Source organism: Micropterus dolomieu, linkage group LG09 (assembly GCF_021292245.1).
Source record: "Micropterus dolomieu isolate WLL.071019.BEF.003 ecotype Adirondacks linkage group LG09, ASM2129224v1, whole genome shotgun sequence".
Lineage (NCBI taxonomy): Eukaryota > Metazoa > Chordata > Actinopteri > Centrarchiformes > Centrarchidae > Micropterus > Micropterus dolomieu.
This window is the reverse complement of record NC_060158.1, coordinates 19,901,321-19,921,586: the sequence shown is the minus strand read 5'-3', so window position 1 is coordinate 19,921,586 and position 20,266 is coordinate 19,901,321. Positions and strand designations below refer to the sequence as shown.

Sequence of the window (20,266 nt, the reverse complement as noted above, 5' to 3'; positions counted from 1 at the left end):
TCAACTTGGAGATCTCTGATTTGGCACCTCTCCTCACCAGTCTTAACACACACACACACACACACACACACACACACACACACACTTCACAACCCGAATTCCTCATCTGAAAATGTGAACCATCTGCGCTCCTTTTGGCCCTGACAACACAAGGCGCGTTAATGAGAGAATGGTAAATTACTGCATGATGATGGTGTTCCTACTGTAGACTAGAGAGTGCAGACTGGCCCGGTGATGTATTGACTCTATGTGCTTATACTTGCTCACTTTGTGTATGCAATGTTGGCCAGGTTGTCCTCTGTCTGGCAGAGTATATAGCACAGCTGTTCAGCAGGCCACAGCTATGAATTATCATTTTTCATAGCTTATCAAAACCAATGGCAGTTTTAATGGAGGCATTTTGTTTAACTTGTTTTATGAGCAACTCTGGTTTGCTCTGTCTGCACCCTGCTGCGAGGGAATCCAAGACTTCGGGGTTCTCTTGGGATTCCGTGGGAAGGAAATCTTCTTGTCTGCTTTATCCATACCAGAGATCCGATCCAGATCTCAGACCCCCGGTGGCTGCGGGGGCGCGCAGAAAACTCGGTCAAAGGGTTTCTCAATCACTCTCCCCCTTCACTGTAGAGACACTTGTGTGTGTGTGTGTGTGTGTGTGTGTGTGTGTGTGTGTGTGTGTGTGTGTGTGTGTGTGTGATTACCTGCGTGCACGCGCAAAGTTCTGGGTCTCGTGCGTCAAGACTTGCACATCTGTTTTTGGCAGGGTCGCAGAGTTGCGGGGGAGGGACTACTTCAGTGTGTGTGTGTGTGTGTGTGTGTGTGTGTGTGTGTGTGAGCACGCTCCGCGCCTGAACTTTTTTGCGGAACTGTAATTCACAGCAGATGACCACTTGGGGGGATGGAGGCTTTACTGGGGAGGTGAGACAGCATCAGAGCGCACTGCACAATTTAATTTGCTCTTTAGATGATGCTGCTGAGTGATAGGGCCTCGTGCTTGATGTGTACGGCACTTTTCGCTCCACTTTTCACAGCAAAAAGTAGATTATGGAGTCGATCTCCAGCGTGAGAGGAGAGAGGGGCGACCGCACCTGAGCTACACAAAGCGAATGCCGCATCAGCCTCTGGCTGTGCCAGCCGCGCTGCGGGAATGGATACAGGCAATTTCCTGGCGGGCATTTGCTTTTTCCTGCTGTCGCTCAATGGGTTTATCTCTTCCTCACCGGCAACCAGCTTTTGTCCCGACCGCTGTGAGTGTCAGCACCCGCAGCACCTCATGTGCACCAACCGCGGCTTGCGAACTGTGCCCAAACCCGCCGCGCGTGTGCCCGAGGACGCGCTGATCTTCAGCCTTGGGGGTAACTTTATTACCAACATCTCTGCCTTCGATTTCACACGGTACAGTAACCTCATGCGGTTGAATTTACAGTACAATCAAATACAAACCATTCACCCCAAAGCATTTGAGAAGCTCTCCAATTTGGAAGAGCTGTACTTGGGACATAATCTTTTATCAAATATTCCCACTGGGACGTTACAGCCCCTGAAGAAATTAACTATTCTCTATGGAAATAATAATGACATTCAGAAAATCACTCCGGAGCTCCTTGCCAACTTGGATAACCTTGTTAAATTGCGTCTGGACGGCAACTCAATAGAAATATTGCAGGAGTCTGTTTTTAAAAGTTTGACCGGTCTACATTATCTCCATCTGGAATCCAACAAACTGCAGCATATTCACAGAAACGCCTTCTCTAAACTCACCAACCTGCGCTTTCTAAACCTGGCGCACAACAAGCAGTCAGTCGTGCGCAACGCCCTCACTTTTTCCCAACTCAAAGCTCTGACGACTTTGCTGCTGTCTGAAAATGAAATCCAGTTCGTCGGAAACCACGTCTTCCAAAATCTGAAAAGGCTGTCTAAACTGTCCCTCAGTAACAACAGAATCTCTCGCCTGGACAGCGGGGCCCTGAAGGGGCTGTCGAGCCTCAGAGAGCTTCTGATTGACGGTAACGAGCTGGAGGAGATCCCCGCCGGTCTCCTCGACTCCCTGGAGCGCATCGAGGAGCTGGACTTCAGTCGCAACCGGATTTCAAACGTGGACTCTTTAGCCTTTTCGCAGCTTAAACATTTGAGGGTCCTGAAGCTGAAGAACAACATGCTCACCAGTCTGTCCGGGGACATTTTTGCCCTCAACAAAGTGCTTTACGACCTGGATCTCCATGGCAACAACTGGACCTGTGACTGTCGCCTGGAGGAGCTGAAAAGATGGATGACTGCTGCGCATTCTCAGGGCAAATTGTTGACTGTTTTTGTGCAGTGTCATCACCCAGCAACTCTGAGGGGGAAGTATCTGGACTATGTGAACAGCTCACAGCTGCAACCCCTTGGAAACTGGACCCACTTGTGTAGGAGTCAAGGTGGGCCTGAGGAAAGCCGGGGAGGGGGTGTGTTGGTAAAGGTGGAGGGGAAAGCGATGGGAATGGCAGATGCAATAAAGCAGGAGGAGAGAGGTGAAGAAGGCCAGGTGGAGGAGACAGAAGGTATAGATTTGAGACAGGGGGTCACGGATGGGGTGATAATGAGGAATGAGGGAGAGAAAAGGAAGAGAGAGGGACAGGAGGCAGTGGGAATTCAGGGAGACCAAGGGGGTCTAGAGGTGGCAGAACACTCGTCTTTATTGGAAAGAAAGAAACCAAAGAAAGAGTCTCAGAGCCCAAGGTCACGACCTGCTGCAGAGGCAGCTGGAAAACATGCCAAAGGGAGACAAAGGTCAAATGTAATTTCCAGAACTGTTCCACCAGCTATTTCCACACCAAGTCACGCTGGACACCAGGGCAGGAACGCCACTGAGCCAAACACAGGGCTCACCACCACTTCTCCGGACCAGTCAGGAGAAAAGTTTGATCTTCTGAGGTCAGATCAGGAGGAGGCTCTACCAGTTATCACCGATCCTTGTGTGTTCAACCGCCATTTCATCACTAATGTTTCTGTGAGTCAAGTGACATCTAGTGCTGTCACCGTCAACTGGGCCACCAGACATCATCACCAATACACACCAGGACCTGGGCCAGGCCTAGATGAAGTCCACTACCGGATTCTGTTTGACCGGTTTGGCACTCCAGATCGTTTCCCCCGCTATGTTTACAGTCGTGGCACAGCTCGCTCTGTAACCCTTCGAGAACTCAGCTCAGATGTCACCTACGTGGTGTGCGTGGAGGGAGTAGTCGGAGGGTCTGTGTGTCAGGTTGCACCCCGTGACCACTGTGCAGGGCTGGTCACTCTTCCGGAGGGGTTCAGCCGCAGAGGCATGCTGACCTCTGACCTCCAGCTGGTGACGGTGGCCACGCTGGCCGGAAACGCCGTGCTGCTGCTTGTCATTGGCGGAGTCTGGCTGGGGCGGAGCCTGAAGAGGAGGTTGCAGAGGAGGAAGTCGGCCGTGCACGTTCGGCACATGTACTCCACCAGACGACAGTTTCGTCCCACCATGGCGACGGCCTCGGTGTCCACTGATTTCACCAGCTACCAAAGCAGTCGGCCAGCAAGACTCGCACCACTAGAAGAAGGGAACCTCATTGAGTTCCCCTGTGACCGCTTTCTGGACAGCAGCAGTCTTCGCAGAGACAGTGACATGCAGAGATTCTCTGACTAGAGCCAACAGGAGGATATGTTATTTGGTATGTGCTGCGATCTCTGCTCTATTTAGAATAAAGAAAATGCACACTGCAGTGTCACATTAAAAACATGGGTGTGTTTGTGGCTGTGAACAAACCAAGTCATTTCATCCCCAAGAAAACTTTTAAAGTCACAAGAGACCAGCTGAGCTCATCAGTGCCTTTTCAGACACCAAAGGAAGTCCGGTCCCTTTGACTTCCTCTTCCTGCTTTGCGCCTTTACTCTTTCATTTCCTTGCACCTGTGAGTGCTTCTAACTGTGATTTGTTGTGATTGCAAGTGTACACTCATGAATGATTCATCACTGATTTCAACTACGGTGCTAATATTGAGTTCACAGACATCATATTGTCTCATATTTGTACAGTGTGTAATGATGGCTACTGGTTGGCAGGAAAAAAAACATTTGTTTTGTATCACATCTATCATGTTTTTATACTTATATATATAATTTTGCATTACATGAAGAAGTAAAGTCCCCCAAAATGTGATTGATTTGTTTTTTGAGTGTTTATGATTTGCCTCTATGATAGATGTTACTGTCTCTGTGGCTTTCAAATATCTTAAGCCACTGATTATATTAAGCACAAGTGGATTATATTTCCAGAGATAGGGTGAATATATATGTAGAGTATTCTATATATACATTGCTAAACATGAGTGAGTCATACAGAAGTGAAGAAGCCTCTTGGATGAGAGGCAAAATGTCCAGTCCAGTCGCCCTTGATTTAACCCTCGTTATTCATACACAAAGATTGCTTGCATTAACATCTTGAACTCCAGGTTGTGTTTGACTCTTTTATTTTTACTCTTATGACATAGTTATCATATGCCTCAGACAAGCAGGCCAGACAGGTCAGGCTACTAAGAAATACCATCATTTGGCATGTGAGTGGTACTATACGTGTTTTAAGATACTTTTCTTTTCCAAATGGGTCACTTTTTATTGATTTGTAATATTAACTTTCACATATTATATTTCTTGTATTTGAAAATATAGAACAATTAATGAGATTTTTCCTCTGATATTTATTACTTTAGAGGGAGACATGAACAATGTGTGTGAGGGTGGGGAAGATAATAGCAAAAGTATGCTAGAGACGTTAGTGTGTGTGTGTGGGGGGGTGCGCGCATGCGTGTCAAAATGAGGCCTGGCAATAGTTAAGCAGTCCCTTTGTTTGAGCAGACAGGGTGGAGTGCCTCACAAACACATGCACAAATACACGTGCATTTATATATCACTGGACAGTCAAGATGTCAGAGCTGTAATGTTTAGACATAAAAACGTTTCAATATTCTGGACCAAGGCGTTATTTACAGCTGGTACCAAAATAATGTCCATAAGTTTGGGACACTTTCCTTTACTGATGGTAAATATAGTTAGACAAAAAAACCCATTAAAATAAAAGACTAAATACCATTTTAAATGTTTCTTTGTGTATTAAATAAGAAATACTTATGTCTTTGCAGGCTATAATCTACTTTGCTGACCACTTTGGTTATTATGGTCAACTGCCAGTAACAAAACCAGTCACTAGATGGCAGACTAGACCATACTGTATGTACAGAAACAAACTGATAATTATATTCCCATTGCTCACACTGGCTTTCCCTGTCCAAATTAAATCAAATTAAGACAGATTTTTATATCATAAAAAAGTTTTAAAAGGATATAAAAAACAAACCACAAGGAAATACCAGAATAAGTGTTTATTAACTGATAGGGATAGAGACATGAGGTGTAGTTTATAGTTATTTAGGGCAGTTTTTAAAAAGTGCTTGAAAGGAAACACTGTACAATCATGTTTTAAATGGCTTTGCAAGAAGGACAGGACTTGAAATTTTAAAATAAACGTGTTCTCTTAGCAGGAATAATTTGTAGAAAAATAGTTTTGACAAGCTGCCTCTGCATCAAAGAGAAGGCATATGGTGTGCCCTCACAGATTCACAGTTAGAAATATAAAACTAATAGATAGGCTTTGTTTTTTTTAAATTAGTGCAAGATATAAGAGCAAAATATACTGGAAAGATTTGTTATGATAGTGTATGTGCATAGTCAGTGATTGGCAGGCAGTGGTTTGATTGCTGTGAACCAGATATGTTTCTGAATAAACACAGGAACCAGTTGCCATGAAACCACAGTTTTTAACAAGGCCTTCAGAAAAGTACATTTTTGCACCTGTTATGGAAATGTATAAGTATGTGGTTCTGGTCTCCTCTCAAACCAGAAGAGATGATAATAATGCTGAAAAATATCCCTGTGTTTACATGGACCTAAATAAATTCACCTCTCCAGTTTAGTATTTCATCTACAATGTAAATAGACAAAACTCCATAGCTGAGTGAGCATTTTGTGTATCTATGACAGAAAGATAACTCAGTCTGGTTGGATTGAGCCATCCAGTCCCCCACCCCCTCCTCTGTACGGTGAGCGCTAGCGTCCAGGCTGGGGGTCGTGCCCTGTGTCGCTTCCAGCTGTCGAGGAGGTGGAGATACTGTTGTGTTGGATGGCCTGTGGATGAGACCCAGGACATGCAGGGGTGGGACTTCCTCCTGGGCTCACCACTGCAGCTGGACACAGAGACAGCTGTCAATCAAAGTCACTGATCCCATGTGGATTGTCCGTTCAGTGAGTGGGGTTTGTGAGCATGTGCATGCAAATGAATGAAAACCCTCTGCAGCTCAGATTAAAGGAAAATATTTCTTTTATTTTAACAAATGAATACTGTACATACAGGTAAAAAGACACCAATAGAAATATATAAGAATATAACACATGCCAATATCACATCCATCTTTGATCTCGGAAGCGCAACACTTAAACATAATGGCTGCTTTCATTTAAGCCACAAGGTGCAGTATCTTTTCAATATCTTTCATATTAGCTCATGTACAGGCTAAGTTGCTGTTGAACATTAACTTTAGCCTGGCTGAAGTACAACATGGGCATGGTCTGCTTTTTGTTCCAGGCTGAAGCTTCATGCAAGGCAAAATAGCCAGTGCCAGAGTATTGCATTGCACTCCAAGGTATTTCAAATACCACCTAGGTCTGGTTATTAAATGAGTATGAAAATACATTCCTTTAAATGGAGAGTTAAGAGTGCAGTGCTTTCCCCCTGATTGGCTCTCCATAGGAATAAAAGTGCATGTACCAATATTTGGAGACTGTGGGGTTAAAAGCAGAGCTTTTACTCTTTAAGTGCTGTTAAGTTACACTTTGTAAGATACAGTTAAGGTCCGTGTGTGTGAGGGGTGGTTTGTCCTAACGAGACAAAACGCAACCATGGGGTATCTGAATTATGCCCTCAGTGGTGGATGGAGATGATTGGTGTCAGGCATCTGGAAAAGTTGATGAGAGGGAGTTTACTCACTGGGGTACCCCTGTGCCTCTCTCTGCCGGGCGGTGACAGGACAGTCCTTGTGGGTGAGCAGAATCTGCTTCAGTTGACCCACCTCCGACCTCAGTGACGTCACCTCGTTCTGGAATCACACAAAGAAATATTAAGTATCCCTGAAGTGTGGATTGTGTTTGTGTGTGTACTTGTCAGAGCGTGTCCCACCTGCAGCTGCAGGTTTGTATGCGTCAACTCCTCCGCCTTCTTCTCCAGCGACGACACCCACAGTTTCCTCTTCTGTCGGCAGCGGGTGGCTGCAGCCCGGTTTCTTTCCAGAAACTTCTGCCTGCGCTCGTCAGGGTCATGGTCTGCCGTCCTCCTGCGCCGGTTGCTGCTGCCTCCTCCTCCTCCACTGCTGCTGCTGCTGCTACTGCCTGACTGCACTGCATGCTGGGAGTGGGATGACTGGGATGGCTGCATCTGCTGTGCAACTGGTGACTGCAAAGAAAACAAACATTTTAAAAGTGTGCGTGAATGCAGAAATGAGAGGTCAGGTGTTACTTTTAACATCATTGAACTTATTAGCAACTATAAAGCATTATACCTGTGATGGAATAGACAGGGGAGGTGCAGGAGGCGAGGCCTGCGGCAAATGGGAAGGCGGTGATTGGTGAGCCTGAGCATGCGGTGCATTCCCTGACTGGTGAAGCTGGTGGCTGTGGGAGCTTCCCAGCCGCTGTGGAGGTGGAGGGTGGCATCGCTGTTGGTAGGTGATTGGTGGAACTGGAAGCTGGGGATGATGATGATGATGATGATGATGATGATGATGAGGAGGAGGAGGATGATGGTGGTGCTGTAGTGGAGGTGCCTGATGATGCTGTGACATCATCTCCATCATATGATCCATGGATGTCACAGGGTTGTTGACGGCGACCATTCCTGGGTGATGCTGCTGAAAATGATGGCCCAGCGTCTGTTTGGATCTCTGAGCGGAGATAAAAAGATCAAAGATATATAAAGGTGTACATGTGATGCACTATACAAGGCATCTGAGTGCACAGTGACAGATATGTAGAATGTCTAGCAGACATGCAGCAGTGTGTTGTTAAAATGAAATAGAAAAGATAATTTTTCTAAACTCACAGAGGCAAAGAGCTGTACATTTCTTTGAGAAAGATAAACACAGAGGAGCCGCAGTAACTGACATTACAACTTGTCTATTTTCACATTATCTCATCTGAACTGCACATTTCTTCTGAGTTTGTTATAGCCTCTGGGGATTGTTACGGATATTCAAAATCAACTCTCATATATCTTAAGGGCCGGTGAACCTGGTCTAAGAGGGCACAGGGAGATGAGCAATTGCATCTGCTTTTCAAATCGCCAAGTGCATGCTGGGATATGTAGGGCCAAGCAAGACCCAAGTGACACTAAATAGGAGCCGGTTTTTGCAAGTAATTTCTTGACTATTATTTATGATATTTAGTTGCTGAATACAGTACAGTATATGTCTATTATTCAAGGCCAGCAGAAAAGGCCTTAAGACGTATTGAATGCACTAATCTGCATTAAGAGGCTTTTTCATTCTCCAAAATTCTTTATTATTACAAACCCCACCTTCTCAAATCTATCCACCCTGTTCTACTCACCCATTTCATATTACACCTGAACCCTAGGCAACTGGCCTTACATCAAGGGTGTCCCAGTTGAGTTTGTTGTAACATTAGAGGCCGATAATTTGCTTTGCAGTTTTGAAATTTCCCATCTCTTACAACATATTAAATCATTCAACAAATGTTGAAAAAAGTTAACTCGTGGCTATTAGAGACAATCAGGCATTTTGCAGATTTCCTGGGTAATAATGTACAGGAATATATTACATACAAGCTGTAAAATTCAGCAACTTCAAATGTATGACTTATTTAAATTTCCCCTTATAAATAGTGGAAAACACAAAACCCTTCCATAAGTATCTTGGTATGAAACACAAATGACAAAATAAATTACAAACATTATATTCCAATTAAATGCTGCCAGTTACTGCCACTATATTCCCCACAGGGTTATTAAACCACATTTGAGCTGATAAGTTTTAAACTAAACACTGTACATGAAGAGCTTGTAATTATACATAAACATTTTCCATCTCTCTCAGCTAAATTAGTAATATGCTCCTAAGCTACAGGCGACTTCAGGTCAAAAAGCCTAATTAGCCTGTTTCCGTGATTTGTAGCTAAAATGATAACTGGTCACAGCCACAATCCCACACTTACTCGCCATATCTCCTAATTATCCGCAACTGTGAAGACAACTGTAGATAAGTGGGATAATGTGTTCGTATAAATGCTGCCGTCTGCAGCTTTATACCTTCACACTTTATCATTCTCGTGTATCATCTGACCAAACAGACTGTAAGAGCTAAATTAAACCTCATCTCTCCTTTCTCCTACACTCAGCAGAGGAGAGGGAGAGGTCGTGTTTAAAGCATGACATCACCCCCCTCCTCCCCCCTGGCAATATTGCTATCTGCTCCCTGTTACACAATATTTCTTTAAGAGAAGAAGCAGATTTCTTTTCTCCTTTCAACCATTCAACGGCAAAAAAGGGAGCACATTTAGCATGTGCCAAGGATGAGGTCACGGAGCTGTCTGTGCCAGCTTTACCAGCCAGCCGGGCTGCCACTCAAACACACGCACAGCCACACACACTGAACAGGACGGGACACAAGTATTTCAGCTCTGTTTACTACATAGAAACACCCTGACACTGGGGCCTGTGATTACATCATGGACCTCCTTGGCCTGGATGACACACCACATTGATATTTCTGTCTGGATGGATCAGTGAATGAACACAAGAAACTGTACATAAAACACTGATCCACTTGTTAAACGTTTACTTTTCCACTTTAGCCATGAGTGTGGAGTTTCTGTACAGAGGAGGCATGCGAACACACCTGTGGTTTTACAGAAGCCTGAGAGCCCTGTTTCATACCTTGGAAATGCAAAACACAACACCCGACGAGGCAAAATTACAATGGAATAGAATAAAATTGGTCTGGAGAAGAAGTGTGTGTGTGTGTGTGTGTTCAAACGAGAAAAGGAGAGAGGTTCAGATTTGAACCCACTAGCTGAGCGGCTCTGAAACCTGAAACCACTTTTCATTTGCCACTCTACATGCAAGCTCTGTACATGAAGTCACAACCTGCGTGTGTGTGTGTGTGTGTGTGTGTGTGTGTGTGTGTGTGCAGGGCTATTTCACAGTTTTCCCTTTGCTTTTGATAGCACACACATATTTAACAATTGATACTACATGCACCTAGAAAGAGGAAATGTAAAATTTACAGGGGGAGCAATTGAGAGTATGTAGACACAAGGAAAATAAAACAACCAAGAAAGTCAGGGAGAGATGGTGACTTCCTGTGGTGCGGACCTGTGTTTGTGTGTGTTAAAGTGTAGAGTTACACTCTGTTTCCTGACTATCCTGATTAGAAAGGAAAAGGCCAAAGGCAGAATGTGAATAGATGTAAATAGTGAAATACTAAAAAGTTAAAAGAATAGTTCGACATTTTGGGAAATACACTTGTACGCATTTTGGCGGAGAAGATTGATACCAATCCCATAACTGTCTGTCAAATATAAGGCAAATACAAAGCAACAGCTAGCAGCCGGTTAGCTTAGCTTAGCTTAGCTTAAAGGCTGGAAACAGGGAAACTGTCCAAAGATAAAAAAATCCACCTACTAGCTCCTCTAAAGCTCACTAAATAACATTTTATATCTGTGTAATCTGTACAAAACTGAAGTATAAAGAAACAATTCAGTGTTTCACGGGGTTTGCCGAACTATTTGTTGGCTCTAAGAGCGGAAATTCCAGGAAGTTACTGTTCCCGGCAAAGAAAGAGTCTGGCACCGGACCCCCAGTAAAATACTACAAATAACACTATAAAAACATCTCCTCATCTACATCTCTGACAATAAGCAAATAAGGGTATATCAAACTATTCCTTTAATAATACAACGAACAATTTCAAGCTTTAGCCCAAAAACAATGGCATTGGTATTTCATTTTTTAAAGCCACTAGTGGTCTAGCCGTAGTGTGTCTCTGCACTCAATGCTGTTATAAATTGTAATGTGTGGTGTGCTCATACAGACAGCCTTTGACAAAGCATAATGTTATTACCAGAGGAGAAAGGCATAATCCACAGAAACAGGAAGAAAATATCAGTGTTTGAAACTGACTTGTCAGTACCTGAGGCGAAGAACAGGAGGGGTTGTGTACCGGACCTGGTATACCCATTACACACGACAACTGCTTCTCTATCTGGAGAAGGGGAAAGAATTGGCACAAAAATAACCTTTCAACCATGACAAGAAAAAGCTTCAGCACATACATAACCTCAAGCATAAAGAGGTCCCCACAAAGTCACATCCATTTGGAGTTTTAAACTTCTGATTAATTCATACACAGGAGAGAAGTGAATTTTTCTGTTAGCCGTGAATATTTCTAACTTCTATCTTACCACTTTGGCCGCTATACCTGCATCTATAAATCATAATTTGTCTGAATGCAAATGTACGTATGAGTGTAAGTAACCAGTCTCCCATACTTACGGGCATGTGCTGAGCAGATGCCCCTTGCATGGCGGGGTCTGGCAGGGTGCCAGGTAAGGAAGCTGGCAGCGGTTGTCTGTGTCTGTTCCGCATGTGGAGGAGGGAGGACAGCGGCCCCGGAACCGGCCTATGTGGTCAGCCAGAGAGAGAGGGACAGGTCATGCCAGAGAGCTATCCACAGCTACAGTTTCACTAATCCGGGTTCAGGGAGAGGTGCAAGTTGAAACATTTATAGCCGGGTCTTAATGGCAGATGGAAGTGAGATTGAGATGGAGTGATATGATTAAAAAAGGTCATGGGAGGCGACTGGAATTGTGTTTGGATTACTTAAACATTTTTTTTTAAATGTATGCCTTGTGTCTTTGTAGAAAAAGTGTCCCAGGTACTCCACTCCATAGTCCACAGAACTCACTGTGAAAAGTTTTCATTAGAACAACAATCTTGATTCTGCTACAGAATTTAACGAGGAGGATCTGAGGTTAGATGTTGACTGTTATCTAGATGCAGGCGTATTTGCGGCCAAGCTGTGTGCGCATGTGTTATTTTAACAAATTGTAATCACACCCCCACAGGAGAAAAAAAGGGGAGAAGAAAGGCGGGTTTTGGGGTTTTATTGGGCTATTTGGTCAAATCTGGCAACACTGACTGGAATGAAGAGATCTCAGAGGTGGAAACATTATAAAAATGCAGGCACATAAAACCAAAACTATCTGCATAGCTGCAAACCACTAGAAGTAAGTGATAAATTTGGGTGAAAAACACTTCAAAAAGTGGACAAAAGCATCTGCAGAATGAAAACAAAATCTAAATGTTATTGTATGTGAGCTAAAAGGTATAAACAGAAGTTTGAGGTGAAGCAATGACAATGGAAACTATGATGAGGCTAGAAAACAGAGATATGGAAAAAAGTGACAGCTTGAGAGGGAGGAAAGAAGCTCTGGGTTCACAGCGGGGGATGTCGAGATCCGGGGTGCCATGTGCTGACCTAACCGCTCTGGCCCACAGCCAATCGGACAGCGTGGGCCTCCACGGCCCGCGCTGAGGTCATCGGCAATGATGTCATCGCTGAATCTGGGGTATGCGGCCCGTTTTACATACAACAAAGTACAGACAAACCAAAACAGCGTTTCCTAACGTAACCACAACAGTTCTACCGGGCCAGCAGCCAGACACTCAGAGGCCAGGTCACCATGGAAACTGGTGGTAAACAGTCAGACACCCGATCCATGGTTCATTTATCCACTCTTAACTGGCTTCACTGACTAACATGCTGTCTGGATTCAGCTGGCATTGATTTACTATACCATAATTGACTGTCAGCTCTCTCCCCGCTGTCCCGTCGTGTCCTGTCTGGCCTGGACAGATGTTTGGAGTTTATTATGTCATTGACTTACTTATGGTACCTTGATTCATCTAATGTACTGCAGGGATATGACAGAGACTTTGTTTCTCTACAATATGTGTTGCAATGAGGAGTCAGTTATAGATCTGTTGATGGGTGGTAAGAGTAAGGCTTTTATTTTTTGTAAGACTGGGTGTCGGGATAAGAGAAGGGTTTGAAATTCCTCCTTAGGTTTCAAAGTATTGAGAACAGTGCTACAAATGTGAGGTGTCATAGTGACCTGAGGGTTGATTCTGACTGGAGACCTCTCTCCCTTTATTTCCTGTCTGTTTCTACTGTCTGCTCCCCAATTAAGGCATCGGACAAAGTGTCACAAACATAAAACAGGTAATTTTGATTTATTAGGTGATAATTATGACTAGTAAGATAAGATATACCTTTATTAATCCCCTGTAGGGGAAATTCAGGATAGACAAGTAGACATATTAGACAAAACAATGACAGAAGTGGAAGTGGCAGTCGAACTACAATTAGGGAAAGAAGCTGAAAAGACAGTGAAAATGGAAATTCTGAAAGAAGTGTAAGCAATGACTAAAGTTGAGGAGTTCATTTAAGTATAAGTGTAAAAACAGCTTGAGAAAAATACAACAAAGCAAAAACTGCTTCAAATCCACAGTTGAAATGTCAGGAAGAGAAAGAACAGCTGCTGGGAGCCAGTCAGATGAAAGACAGGAACTCCTCTAATCTGAACTGGGTGATAACCAGGGAGCCATGGAAGCTGCACAGGCGCTGAGAGACTCCAGTCTGGTTCTGAACCTTAACAGACATAACAGAGGCAGTATTTGGGTGGCAGGGTGGGTAGTGTCAGTGGGTTTGAGTGGGTGTTATGCAGCGGTTCTCCATCTCTTTTGCTATTACTTTGTTCTCTAAGTAAATTGAAGTCTGACTTTTCCCCCTCCTTTCTCTCAGTTCATTAGTGCAGTGATAAATTATGCAGGGGGAAATGCCAGTCTGTGCCAGACAGAATGAGTTATTATACATCCAAAAACAGGATGGGCGAGACAGGGTAAAGGAGAGGAAGAAAGAGTGAGAAAAGGCAACATTAAAAGGAAAGATTTGTATGAGTGTGTACATATGCAGCCATGACCATACTCACCCTGTGTGTGTGAGGGTGGAAGGAGCCTGGGTGATGACCGATCCAGACTGGGAGGAGGACAGAGCTTGCTGGGCAGCCAGGCTGCAGCTAGGGCCCATCAGGGGGCCGTGGGGCTGGGGATGCTGCAGGTGATGGGTCTGGGCATGGTGCAGCGGCGGCTGGGGATGTGAGTGCTGAGGCTGGGGTGGGTGCTGGAGCCGGAGCTGGGGTTTGAGCTGCTGCTGGTTCATGCAGGATGGCCCATTATGAGAAAGCGTCTGTGGAGAGAAGTGGGAGCGACTATCAGCTAGGAACCACTTTGAACTCATTTTCAGTCAGTGTGTGTTTTGTCATCTGAGGTGATTTTGATGTGTGCACGCATGCATACATTTGTTTAGTCGTGTGCGTCTGCATGTGTGTTTGATGTCTAGCTGTTTAATTTACAGAGGAGAATGCGATCACCCGGCGTGTCTTTCCTTGCGGCAGGTCAGATATCTACGGCCGTCTAATTGGGTCTGGCTGCCTTTATCTCCCTCACATTGAAGTGTCACTCAAAACACTAAACCGACAGACCTCACAAGCAAACATCTATCAGCAATAGTCAGCACGGTGTCTTGATTCTTGCTTTCTATTCCTTTTAGGTTAATCTTAGCCAGAGAGATAGCCAAAAGATTAGAAATTCAGCTTAATTTTGGTTTGTATTATTCTGTAGAATTTACCTGTTTGCTCTTTTCCTCTTCTTGTGCTTGAAGAAACTCTTCCTCTATCTCCTTGAACAGACCAACCTCTTCACAGTTCTGCAAAAATCGGGTTGGCGTTGGGGTCTGGTCTGGAAGCGTTACATGCAAATACACACACAAAAAAAAGGGAGACAGGTTTAAAAAAAATGCGCAGACATTCATGCACCGCTGTGCCTAAATAAACTGTCGTCCAAGTTGTAACGCCAAGAGGAGAAACAAGTCTCCTCTCACGCGCGCTCTCTGTCTCTCTCTGTGATAACATCAGCCTGTCTCTCTGAGCCGTCCAAACATGCAGGGGTCAAAGGTCAGCTGGGCTCTTTGTTTTGACACAAGATTTCCTGCAGGAGGCGTGACAGGCTGCAGGGACAGAGAGAGAGAGAGAGAGAGAGAGAGAGGCGCAGAAGGAGAGTCTGGGGAGGTTAGATGTCATGCTGATGTTTACATCCAGACAGACCAACAGCTGTTTTTATGGTTACTGAGCGTGTCCTGGTTCGGACCACGAGTCTGGATCACAGTGGTGCAATAAAAACAAAAGTCTGGCTAATGACGCTTCTTATCATGTACCTATCCTGCATCCTCATTAGCATTGTAGGGCCTTTTGTTTTTACATTAAAACTGTGACGTACAACTGGATCAGTATATTGAAGCAAAAAACGTGTCTAAAATAACTGCCTACGGGACCAGTTCTTTTGCCTTTATAGCTGGAAGTCTGTTTTATTTAATGTCTCAGTGGAGTGAGAACCACAGCATTAATAATTTCTTGTTGCATGCAATGTACACAAGGGTTTGACTTTTAAAAGCCATTTTCCCCCTAATTCTTATTTTTGGAATGACAAAAAAGCCTCTAAAACAGCATGTAGACATCATGGGACACAAAATCTCCTCACTAAATCCCATGATAATTAAATTATCTTTAGGTTAGCAGCTGCTTCAACAGGATGACCCCTTTGCTATTCACTTGTGGGGGGAAAAAATTAAGCCTTGAAAGAAGAAGACGAAGATGAAGAAATCACAAAATAGGTTTAAAAAAAATCAAGTAATTATAATCGTTTTAGTCATCTTTCAAGCTAAAATGCAAAACAGTCTCTGGTCCCAGCTCGTCAAGTGTGAGTGTTTTTAGTTCTTTTCTCTGTATTTTATGACAGGAAACTTAATACCTATAGGTTTTGGACTTTTGGTTGGACCTGAAGACGTCATAGTTGTGTGAATTTGTGATTTCTGACATTTTATAGACAAAACAATAATTTGATTACTCAGGAAAACAATCACCACATTAACCTGTAATAAAAATAATGGTACATTGTGGCTCTACTGTGGTATATTTACAGTACCACTTTTGTAGTAATAAATGACACTGCCGTCCGTCTGATATTGGTACATTTCATCAGCAAACTAATATACTGTTATCCTCAAACCCTGGTGCACACACAGTAACAAACTGGGATTTTCTGCTAGGCACTAAAGCCCCCCTATCCACAAGCATATGGTTACATCACTTCCCCCACCAGATTTTCTCCTGTGCCTACCTACTCCTCTTACTTTGCCCAATATCCAAATAAAGAGTAAAATAATTAGGAAGGTTTGTGCTGACCGCCGCACACCCCTGTGTTTGAAATCAATGTGGTTCTTCAACGATGGCGTTATCAGAATGTTTTGTCTAATCTGATGGAGTATACTGTACACGTTGCAACATGAGCGGCTCTGTTTCACAGCACAGACTATCTGAGGGAAGGAAGCCTGTATCGAGCGTATCTGATTTCATACTGTATAACGTAGCGTCATCACTTTTTCATCAAGCACTGATCCTGAAAAGAGGTCAACACACATGCAGCCAGACAACAGCTGACCTGAGTGACATACCATCTTTTAACTATTGAAATATGTGAGACAGAAGACAGAGAATTGGCAATAAGTTCTGCTTTTTTCTTTACGTGGTTGCTTGTTTCTTTTGTGCTCTCTCACCTGTAAAAGCCGTATCCGTCTTGATAGAGGTGAACTTGAGGGTCATTTCATGCTTGTGTCTGTGGATGATTAGGTGCTCCTCTAACTGGAAGCGCTGCAGCACACCGACAGAGTGAGAAAGAAATGAATACAGGCAGCTGTATTGACACCACATGATGATGAGACGTTCAGCTGACGCCTTATAGCTGACTAATCAGTCATAATGGTCTTAGTCAGTTAAATATTTTAGAATATTTATCACTCCAAATGATAGTGAAAATACATTTATAATGTATACATTTTATATTTTAAAACATCTTTATCTTTGAATTGTAGCCTTTGTTTTATTCCAATTCTTAATTTTAGTCCTGTTCTAATTATAATTCTTTTTTCCATACTTGCCTTTTTAGGCCAGCAGCCTCGAGAGTATGCCACCTTGCCTTTCATGTAACAAATAAAATCTTAAATCTTGCGTGGAAATACAGCATGTCAGCTCTTTTTTCCAGCATGCAAAGACCAAGGCTGCACAGTCGACATCGTATAATAACGCTAATCGTTCAGTTATATGCTGCTTTCTACAATTAATTATCATGTCACAATGACTTTTCTACAATGTTAAAGCATTTTATTCCACTTAAAATAAATTACTTTATTTAGTCAGGATTAATATTTTTATTAATATTTAATATTTTCCTGCAAAAAAGAGAGTTCATTATAGCTGTTACGGTACAGGTGTAACACACACATACTGTAACCAACTGACCTGAGAGCAGCCCGGGGCGCCGCACTCATAAGTCCTGTCCTGTTTGTCATTCATGTCATAAACACCCCTAGAAAAACAGAAGACGCAAGAACAACACATTAACATAAAAGCTCATCATACTGTATATAGGGAACTGCAGTATCTCTCCCCGGGCCACAGTTACTGTACGATGATTTCATTCAGCAGGAAGCCTGCAGTTCTCTGTTCTCTATTTGTATTTACACAGAGACAATGCCCTCAGATAAATCACACACTACGCTTGTGTGATACACTTATCCTCATATTATCACGTCTTTATTGTGGAAGCGGTGTGTAATGAGGGAGATGCCACAGATGATGGATGTTTCACCCTGAGACACAACATTATCCCAAAGAAAATTATCCCTTTGGTGCCAGCGGGAGTGCAACAGTCTTGGGTTCTGACAGCACTGCTGTAAACTGTATTCATTTTTATTAGGGTAAGTTCTATAATACAAATAATCTGTTTGGGTTTTGCCTAACAAGTCATTACACATTACTAATAACATGTAAGCACAAGACGGGCAACAAAGTCTTATAAGCATTGTGATCTTTACTTTTCATGGCCATTATGTCGGAGTGTTAAATGTAGTGCAATTGTTTCAACCTACAATTAGGCTTTCACCAGGGCATCAGTTAATAATACCAGTGTGATGAAAGGATACATGGTCACCATGCATAACATAAAAATAAAGTCATCGTAGGGTAAAAATATCAACACAAACACAGAATGCAGCACAATAATGCAATGCTAACCCAGGCTTGACCCACTCAGCTCTTCAGTGGCGATATTAAGCTAATGATAGGGGTGGGCAGGGGTAATCACGACTTATTTGAAGTGTTACTGCTGCTGGGTCCTCATTTTCCACTTGCGAGCAAAGGAAGAAGCCTGCAACTCCCTCTTGCGCTCACCAAACAAGATTCACACACATGTAGACAAGACCTAGAGGTCAACAGGGTGACCCTTCCTTGACTTTTTCCTCCTCCTACAGTACAGATAGCATCAGAGAGGAGAAAGAAGTGATGGAGAAATGTTAAAGGTGGAGACAGTGACGAATAGAAGTGCGTCGGACACTTTTTCGCAGGTACACACATGCTCAGAAACTTTGGGTTTGCGTGAGCGGAAAGCGCTGAGAAGACAGTAAAGTAGGTCCTGATGTTATGGGAAAGAGTGAGAGCTAAAGAGAGCAGCGAGGGCAAAAGTACATGCTTCCATAAGAAATGGAAAGTGTGTGTGTGTGTGTGTATGTGTGTGTGGGGGGGGGCTGGAGAATGACATTAGGGTGATGGAGAGGGGAATGGAAAGGGCAAGTGGCAGCGAGTGAGAGGGAGAGAGAGAGAGAGATAGAAGGAGGACACAATGACAATGAATGGAAGAGAGAAAGAATGGGGGTGGGAGGCGGCAGAAGGAGGGCTGCACTGTAGGCATATGCCTGACAGGTTTGAACCTGCCTCAGCCCCCATTTTCCAACCCGGGACAAGTAGAGGTGACTTCATAGGTGTGTGTGTGTGTGTGACAGCGTATGTGTTTGTGTGTTACAAAACAGAATAAGCAGCAAGTGTACACAACACCACAATTATAGACAAATAGACAGTTTAGAAAGTTGGAAAACAGACAGGGGGCTTCATTACAGTTGTTACAGTTTTTATGTTACAGCAATTTACAGTGTGTAGCCTTTCTTGCAGCTTTAGTATTGCATACTGTGATTTTTCACAGATAAATAAACAGAATAGTTAATCTGAAGACCCTCATCATTATCAGCAGTTTTCACCTCTCTGCTCCCCAATCAGCAGCACTTCTACAAAAAGAGCAGACTCAGCACATTTTCAGCTAAACCTTCTGTCAGTGGTTACATCAATGCAGAATGACGTCATCCTTAATACATAAATCCAACAACAGACCAGACAACATGTTGCCAATTCAAGACGGATTAATGTCTGTGATGGGGGGAAAACTTAATATCTCTAAGGCAGAAGAATTTCCCCTCCTCTGTCATTGCTCTTATCACCACAGCAGCGACGGTGAATGACATAATACATACACACACACTTTTAAAACCACCTGTGCTTGTGAATCATCCACAATATTCAAACTACCAGCTGAAAAAAATATATAGCCAGCTTTAGCTACTTACGATAGGCCTACTTCTCAAAGTTGTCATGTTCGATGGATGAATGTCAACAACGTCGAACCGGTCGCGCTGCCGGCTTGGAGCTCGTTCAGCCCAAATTTGGCAGCGGTTCCGACCAGCGAAATCCTGCCTGTACGAGCCTCAAGAACATGCCGGTGTGTTTCCTTTCCTACCGCTCCGTAAAGCAACCTGTTCAACTCATAAACAAGCCCGGCACAGCTGTACGGAGAGTGCTGTCACACCCCCCAAATAGACACTCGCGCTCTCAAGCCGTCCGCCTGGTGATGAGACTTCACCGGGACAGCTAGCCAAAAAACTTCCCCCGTCAACTTTCCAGTAAATTAGCGTGAAAAATAAAGAAAAATAACGTCTATTAATGAGACACTCGGCAGGCAGTGGTTACCGCGAGGAGAGCGCTTGCTGCCGGGTTTAAAGTTTTGTGAATGAAAGTAAATTGCCGAGGCTTACCTACGAGTAGAGAGAGACAAGCGGCGCTCCAGAGAGGAACCACGTTGGACTGGAGCGGGATTACAATACGTTCTATTTACAGAAGCATTACATCACCCTCCCGGTGACGTCAC

The 20,266-nt window shown here is 43.7% G+C and overlaps 2 protein-coding genes across 4 annotated transcripts; one reads left to right on the top strand and one right to left on the bottom strand.

Moving 5' to 3' along the window:
- The first annotated feature begins 979 nt into the window (after nucleotides 1-979).
- On the top strand, nucleotides 980-4,159 carry tril (TLR4 interactor with leucine-rich repeats). The gene has a single exon (XM_046058708.1). It carries the CDS (start codon nucleotides 1,145-1,147, stop codon nucleotides 3,644-3,646), a length of 2,502 nt encoding a protein of 833 aa, XP_045914664.1. The 5' UTR covers nucleotides 980-1,144; the 3' UTR covers nucleotides 3,647-4,159.
- A 1,255-nt stretch (nucleotides 4,160-5,414) lies between these two features.
- Nucleotides 5,415-20,228, bottom strand: LOC123976492 (cyclic AMP-responsive element-binding protein 5-like). 3 transcript variants are annotated; one of them, XM_046058717.1, is made up of 11 exons: nucleotides 20,154-20,228; nucleotides 17,536-17,602; nucleotides 16,794-16,887; nucleotides 14,811-14,920; nucleotides 14,113-14,369; nucleotides 11,615-11,741; nucleotides 11,253-11,324; nucleotides 7,608-7,988; nucleotides 7,229-7,501; nucleotides 7,040-7,148; nucleotides 5,415-6,239 (listed from the first exon to the last, which is right to left on the bottom strand). In XM_046058717.1, the coding sequence occupies exons 2-11, from the start codon at nucleotides 17,587-17,589 to the stop codon at nucleotides 6,103-6,105; spliced, it is 1,614 nt and encodes a 537-aa protein (XP_045914673.1). In that variant the 5' UTR covers nucleotides 17,590-17,602; nucleotides 20,154-20,228; the 3' UTR covers nucleotides 5,415-6,102. The 3 variants fall into 3 exon arrangements, with proteins under 3 accessions (XP_045914673.1, XP_045914675.1, XP_045914674.1); XM_046058719.1 differs by having other exon boundaries at nucleotides 20,158-20,178; XM_046058718.1 differs by lacking the exon at nucleotides 20,154-20,228 and adding an exon at nucleotides 19,689-20,140.
- Between the last annotated feature and the right edge of the window lie 38 nt (nucleotides 20,229-20,266).